The sequence below is a fragment of the Oncorhynchus gorbuscha genome, linkage group LG08, assembly GCF_021184085.1.
Source record: "Oncorhynchus gorbuscha isolate QuinsamMale2020 ecotype Even-year linkage group LG08, OgorEven_v1.0, whole genome shotgun sequence".
Classification (NCBI taxonomy): Eukaryota; Metazoa; Chordata; class Actinopteri; order Salmoniformes; family Salmonidae; genus Oncorhynchus; species Oncorhynchus gorbuscha.
Window position 1 is genome coordinate 66,574,222 of NC_060180.1, and position 6,945 is coordinate 66,581,166.

Sequence of the window (6,945 nt, forward strand, 5' to 3'; positions counted from 1 at the left end):
CTAACTGCTATACTCTTATTGACACCTATGCTTAGTGTGTATTTGAGATAAGACTGTACGGTGGTTCCCTGTTCTGGGTGACTAGTGGCTAAACCTTTACAGAGGAAGTATGTGTTGGCCAATTAGGCCTGCGTCTCAGTCCAGAGGGAGAGAGGCTCCACCTCCCTGTATGACTCACAGGTAAAATGGACGTCACAACTGCTGGAAGAAGTAAAAAGACAGTTCAACCCAATTGGTTTCTGTAGCTGTGTTTGACTACCAGTGTGAATACAATCCAAAGCCATGGACCACCCTTATTTTCCACTCTAAGCAACAACATAGCTATGAAAATCTAACTGACTGAGGAGAACATTGAACTTGGACAGGCTTGCATATAAGTTTGAATCAACGCAAATGATAAAAGCTTGTGTCCTTATTCCTTAATTTAGCTTAACCTATTTCTCATGCACCTACAAGAATCCAACCAAAGCAAATATTAGGGCATGAACTTTCACTTTAAGCAGGCTAAATAGCCTTAAGCTCAATCTCCAACAAAGCTCAATTCGAGGGACAATGGAAAAGTCGTACGGGCGAACATTAACTTATGCTAAAAGACTGACTTTAAAAACCTAGACTATTTAGGTTTAAGGTAGAGCGCAATGGTACCTGCTCACCAATTCCTACCCCAAACCGGATTTATTACATTTGGTTTGGTAGCTGCATTTATACCAGAAATGGCACATAAGCGTGAACAATCACCTCCAAGCCAGACAAATGCATTTATAAGACTGTAATTTACAGGTGTTGCATCGATGACAGGTATACATCAAACAAAAATATAAAAGCAACATGTAAAGTGTTGTTCCCATGTTTCATGAGCTGAAATAAAAGAATCACAGAAATGTTCCACATGCACAAAAAGCTTATTTCTCTCAATTTGTGCAGAAATGTGTTTACATCCCTGTTAGTGAGCATGACAAGTGTGGCAAATCAAGAAGCTGATAAAACATTGTGATCACTACACAGGTGTACCTTGTGTTCAGGACAATATAAGGACACTCTAAAATGTTAAGTTTTTCACAACACAATGCCACAGATGTCTCAAATTAAGGGAGTGTGCAGTTGATATGCTGACTGCAGAAATGTCCACCAGAGCTGTTGCCTGAGAATGTAATGTTTATTTCTCTACCATAAGCATATTAGAGAATTTGGCAATACATCCAACTGGCCTTACAACAGCAGGCCACATGTAACCATGCAAGCCCAGGAACTCAACATCCGGCTTCTTCACCTGCGTGATTGTCTGAGGTGGCAGGGGTAGGTGTTAGGCAGTATTCTGTCTGTAAGAAAAACTCATTCTGATTGGCTGAACCTGTCTCCCAAGTGGGTGGGCCTATGCCCTCCCAGGCACATCAATTGCTGCACCCCTGCCCAGTTGTCAAATCCATAGATTAGAGCCTAATGAATTTATTTAAATTGACTGATTTCCTTTTATGAACTGTAACTCATTCAATTCTTTGAAATTGTTGCATTTATATTTTTGTTCAGTATAATTACAGCCCTGGTCAGTTCAACTGGACATGTCACTCTTACATCACAGACCAAGGGCAGTGATACCTAGGAACAGTATGTTTTGCCTGTTTTTCTTTGCAGAATTACAACACAAGACACAAACTGCCCATAACAAAATGTTATCGGTAATAACACCACTTCGTCACTCCTATACATGCACTAGTCCTTTGTCTAGTCGTCAACAGCAACATAATCAATTTGACAAATACCAGATATATAGTCTTCCACTCACTGTCCAAACAATCTCAGCGATCACCCAACAAACACAAGAGTCTTGTGAAACGATGTCTGCAAAAAGACATGTCTGAATTCACGAGTGAGGCTGAGTGTGTACAAATAAGGTTCCAGAGAGTGACCTACCTCTAATCTAATCACTGAAACTGCAAACAAAGGCAATATGTACACAGGTTAGTGTCCTCGAATACAGAAGTTTGAGAGAGAAACATTTAGATACATGTAGAAAAATGTAGATACATGTTCCGCAGGATACAAAGTTATGGTCAGATCACATCATTATGCGTCCACGCTACATTGTCGTTCGATAGCCTTTTTTTCTCTCCTCAATATAAAAATTACCAGATTTGACAACTGACGTCACCCCAGAGTCAGCAGTGACCAAACTTTTTTTCGGAGTCATGTTGCGGTTGAGATTAAGGAAAAAACTTCACAGGATGTGAAGTTTCAAAATGTAATATCCTTACAGTTACCATTTTCAAACTCAATCATGTATCAGGGAATACTCAACCTTTTGGAATTGAAAATTATTATACTTGCATGTCTTGGAACATTATTTTCAACTAACTTAGTACAAGTATTATAGCCTAGTAAAACATGTTTTTCTTTTAATAAACACATTTGGGCTTTAACACGCGCCCACCTGACTGGGTCACTGTTTACAAAGGACCTTAAAATGGAAAATGTTTTTCCCATGCGTTCGAAACTGCGCTATTTTTCTTCCAAAACGCTGAACATTTTGCTATCGGTCGATATTCAATTGATTTTTTGTCATTAAAATATACAGCCGATTAATTCAGTAGTTCAGCTGGTGGGCGCTCAAGTGCAAAATTACACAAAACTTTTGATATTTTGATAATTGTTTTCCAGGCCTCAATCTATAATTCCCAATCCTTCTGAAGAGGGGGACAAAATCCCTAAGAAATGTATTAACCTCAAAATATTTGAATCCACTGCAAATGATATATAGAATAAAGTTATTTACCAACTTGGAAAGCGCAATTTACAACAACTTTACGCATGTATTGCAACAGTTGTCAACTTTTCATACCTGCACGGAATCGGCGGCCATCTTGGCTTTTGACTTTGAATCAAACTGTACGGAGACAGGGGAGGTGGAACTCCAAAAACAGCCTTGTTTTAAGTTTCCCTCTCGTGCGTCAAAAATAACCTATTCAGTGACCAAACCATAGGTCATATTGGAAATACTTGACTTTCCATGGCTTTCCTTGAGTCCTTGCGTCTTTTTTCGCTGAGGGAAGAAAAGTTGTTCTGTAGTCCACATATATGAAGCAGCAACATAAATAAATGTCCCACTGCTTTCACTTTGGGAGCGAAAGGCTGTGGTTTGTGTGGAAACACATCAGCGTCCGCCCATAGGAGCTATGCACCAACTCAACCCAGAGCCCATTCTCTCAGCCAGATTCTATTCACACTCTCTCACGTGATCATAAACTTCTCACACGCACGAGCATCGCACTCTCCTGTTAGAAATCATGTTTACACAATATATTAGCGTGTGATAATTCTAGAAGTGCACTAAAATGATGAAGATTATGAGCTGGATACTACTTGTTCCAGGTTATCCTATAGTTGAAACTTAGTGGTGTAAATGATTTAAGTAGAAATACTTTAAAGTACTTCCTTAAGTAGTGTTTTGGTGTATCTGTATTTTAAAATTTATATTTTTAACTACTTTTACTTTTACTCCACTACATTCCTAAAGAAAATGATGTACTTTTTACTCCTTACATTTTCCCCGATATTATTATTATTATTATTATATTACCCACAATTACTTGTTATATTTTGAATGCTTAGCAGGTCAGGGAAATTGTCTAATTCACACACTTATCATGAGAACATCCCTGGTCATCCCTACTGCCTCTGACCTGGCACTCACTGAACACAAATTCTTTGTTTCTAAATTATGTCTGACTGTTGAAGTGTGCCCCTGGCTATAAGTCAATTAAAAAAATACACAAAAATAGTTCTGCCTTGGTTGCTTAATATAAGGAATCTGAGTTGATTTATACTTTTACTTTTATATTTGAGCTATTACATTTACTTTTGAAACTTAAGTATATTTAAAACCAAATACTTTTAGACTTTTACTCAAGTAGTATTTTACTTTAATCAAGTATGACAATTGGGTCATAGAGGTTTCACCTCTGATTGACATCATCATCATTCATCATAATAGGATGCCTAAACATTTTTATTTTTATTTTATTTAAGTGGCAGTAGTATAGTATATAGGGGTAGCCTAATACACTGTAGTAGTACAGTAGTAGCAGTTACAGAGAATGACTCTCTCGATTGTCTTCAGAAACTGGGCAGAATCGGTTACAATCTAAAATAGCTGTCAACCGACTGCACTACTTACCAATGGCACCGTGAGCAGGCAGGCCTTCTACAGACATAGCTGCAACAAGACAGAAAGAAGAAAGTCCATGTGTCAGCTCAAGAGGAGGGAACGAAGAGGGCACGAAGAGTCGTGAAGAGGGCATGACAAAACCTTTACCCCCGCAGGAGGCTGAAAAGATTTGGCATGGGTCCCCAGATCCTCAAAAAGTTCTTCAGCTGCACCATCGAGAGCATCCTGACCGGTTGCATCACCGCCTGGTCATCCCCGCTATGGCAACTGCTCAGCATCTGACCGTAAGGCGCTACAGAGGGTAGTGCGTACAGCCCAGTACATCACTGAGGCCAAGATTCCTGTCATCCAGGACCTATATAATAGGTGGTGTCAGAGGAAAGCCCATAAAATTGTCAGAGACTCCAGTCAACCAAGTCATAGACTGTTTTCTCTGCTACCGCATGGCAAGCGGTGCCAGAGCACCAAGAATAGGACCAAAAGGCTCCTTAACAGCTTCTACCCCCAAGCCACAAGACTGCTGAACAATTCATCAAATGGCCATGGGGACTATTACATTGACCCCCCCCTCCATTTATTTAGTAAACTGCTGCTACTCGCTGTTTATTATCTATGCATAGTCACATCACCCCTACCTACATGTACAAATTACCTGAACTAACTTGCACATTGAAAAGTTGAAGTTACAACAGACCTCTCTCAGTCTCATAGATGACAATGTAGACTAGAGCCTTCATTACAGGTCCTGGATCAATTTGGTCATTTCACAAATGACAAGAGAGAGCACACTATTTAATCTCATGAAGCAGGCCCCAGATCAGTCTGGGAAGTAGCACAAAGAGAGAAAGCATAATGGCACTCAACAGGGGTGTTTCCATTTTGCTGATTCTGTTGCAAAACATTTCTTAAACTGAACAATGAGGGGTTTACCTGAATTTGTCCAAGAGAAACTCCAAACAGTTGCAAAATGTTCCATTGTGAAACAGAATTGGTGGAATTAATACACCCCAGGGCATTACCTGTTGAGACAGTTATGGGAAAAACAGACAAGTAACTCTTAGAAATAAAGATGTTAACTAGAACCGTAAAAGGTTCCAGACAGAACCTTTCCACCCTACGAAGAACCATCAAAGAACCTTTTACGAAAGAAAAGGGGGTTCTACAAGAATTCCATCCGGCCTAATTGTGGCTTGGACAGAGGGTAGGGCAACCCTTTTTATTGTGTCACATTGGCAAATCCAGGAATCTGTTGTAGGCGACCTAACGATGGGATTACTGGGAGATTGGTTCAGTAACTGATGACTAGCATAAGATTACCTGGGCCTGGCTGGGTAGAGTTTAGTGGAACCCTGGGCCAGGCTGGGTAGAGTTTAGTGGAACCCTGGGCCAGGCTGGGTAGAGTTTAGTGGCACGCTGGGCCAGGCTGGGTAGAGTTTAGTGGCACGCTGGGCCAGGCTGTGTAGAGTTTAGTGGAACCTTGGGCCAGGCTGGGTAGAGTTTAGTGGAAACCTGGGCCAGGCTGGGTAGAGTTTAGTGGAACCCTGGGCCAGGCTGGGTAGAGTTTAGTGGAACCCTGGGCCAGGCTGGGTAGAGTTTAGTGGAACCCTGGGCCAGGCTGGGTAGAGTTTAGTGGCACGCTGGGCCAGGCTGGGTAGAGTTTAGTGGAACCTTGGGCCAGGCTGGGTAGAGTTAAGTGGAACCCTGGGCCAGGCTGGGTAGAGTTTAGTGGAACCCTGGGCCATGCTGGGTAGAGTTTAGTGGCATGCTGGGCCAGGCTGGGTAGAGTTTAGTGGAACCTTGGGCCAGGCTGTGTAGAGTTTAGTGGAACCCTGGGCCAGGCTGGGTAGAGTTTAGTGGAACACTGGGCCAGGCTGGGTAGCGTTTAGTGGAACCCTGGGCCAGGCTGGGTAGAGTTTAGTGGAACCCTGGGCCAGGATGGGTAGAGTTTAGTGGAACCCTGGGCCAGGCTGGGTAGAGTTTAGTGGAACCCTGGGCCAGGCTGGGTAGAGTTTTGTGGCACGCTGCTTCGACCATAGAAACATGATTAATTATATGGTTTCAACAGTGTGCACCAGCAGCCCTGGGTTGGAGCCATTATTTTTCCTAGTTTGAAAACCCCTGTGTCTCGATTATGGATTTCAACCATGGATTTAATTTTATTTTATTTATTTTTTACGTATTTTGACATATAGATATTTGATCTTCATTGCAACACTATTGACAAATAAAGGTAACCTACTTTAACATAACAACACTGAACAAATATATTTGCAATCATCTATTCAACAAAAATCAACAGAAATGCAATTTCCTTGTGCAGAAAAAAACAAGTACACCCCTAGCATGAAATAGCGTCATGTAGGCGTTTCTTGTAACTGTCTATCAGCCTCTTCCATCGACTGGGAGGAATTTTTGGTCACTGTTCCTTACAGAATTGCTTTAACTGTGTGATGTTTGAGGGATTTATTGCATTACAGACCGCTTCTAGTCTCCCCACAGCATTTCAATAGGATTGAGATCTGGGCTTTGATTCGGCCATTCCATAACCCTCCATTTCTTATTTTTGAGCCATTCAATTAAGGATTTGCTGGAGTGTTTTGGATCAATTGTCCTATTGCAAGATACATTTTCGGTTCAGCTTCAGCCTTTTGACAGATGGCCTCACATTCTCCTCAAGTATTCTCTGGTACAATGTGAATTGATGGGTGATTCAATGATGGCAAGTTGGCCAGGCCCTGAAGCAGCATAGCAGCCCTAAACCATAATGCCCCCTCCACCATGCT

The 6,945-nt window shown here is 41.5% G+C and overlaps 1 protein-coding gene across 1 annotated transcript in view; it reads right to left on the reverse strand.

Annotated features, from left to right (window-relative positions):
• pkn2a (protein kinase N2a) overlaps nt 1–3,230 on the reverse strand; it is a 45,025-nt gene extending 41,795 nt beyond the window's left edge. The window contains exon 1 of the mRNA XM_046360334.1: nt 2,837–3,230. Within this exon, the coding sequence (XP_046216290.1) occupies nt 2,837–2,857 (21 nt within the window). The 5' untranslated portion in view covers nt 2,858–3,230. The remainder of the gene's footprint in view (nt 1–2,836) is intronic.
• Nucleotides 3,231–6,945: the final 3,715 nt, after the last annotated feature.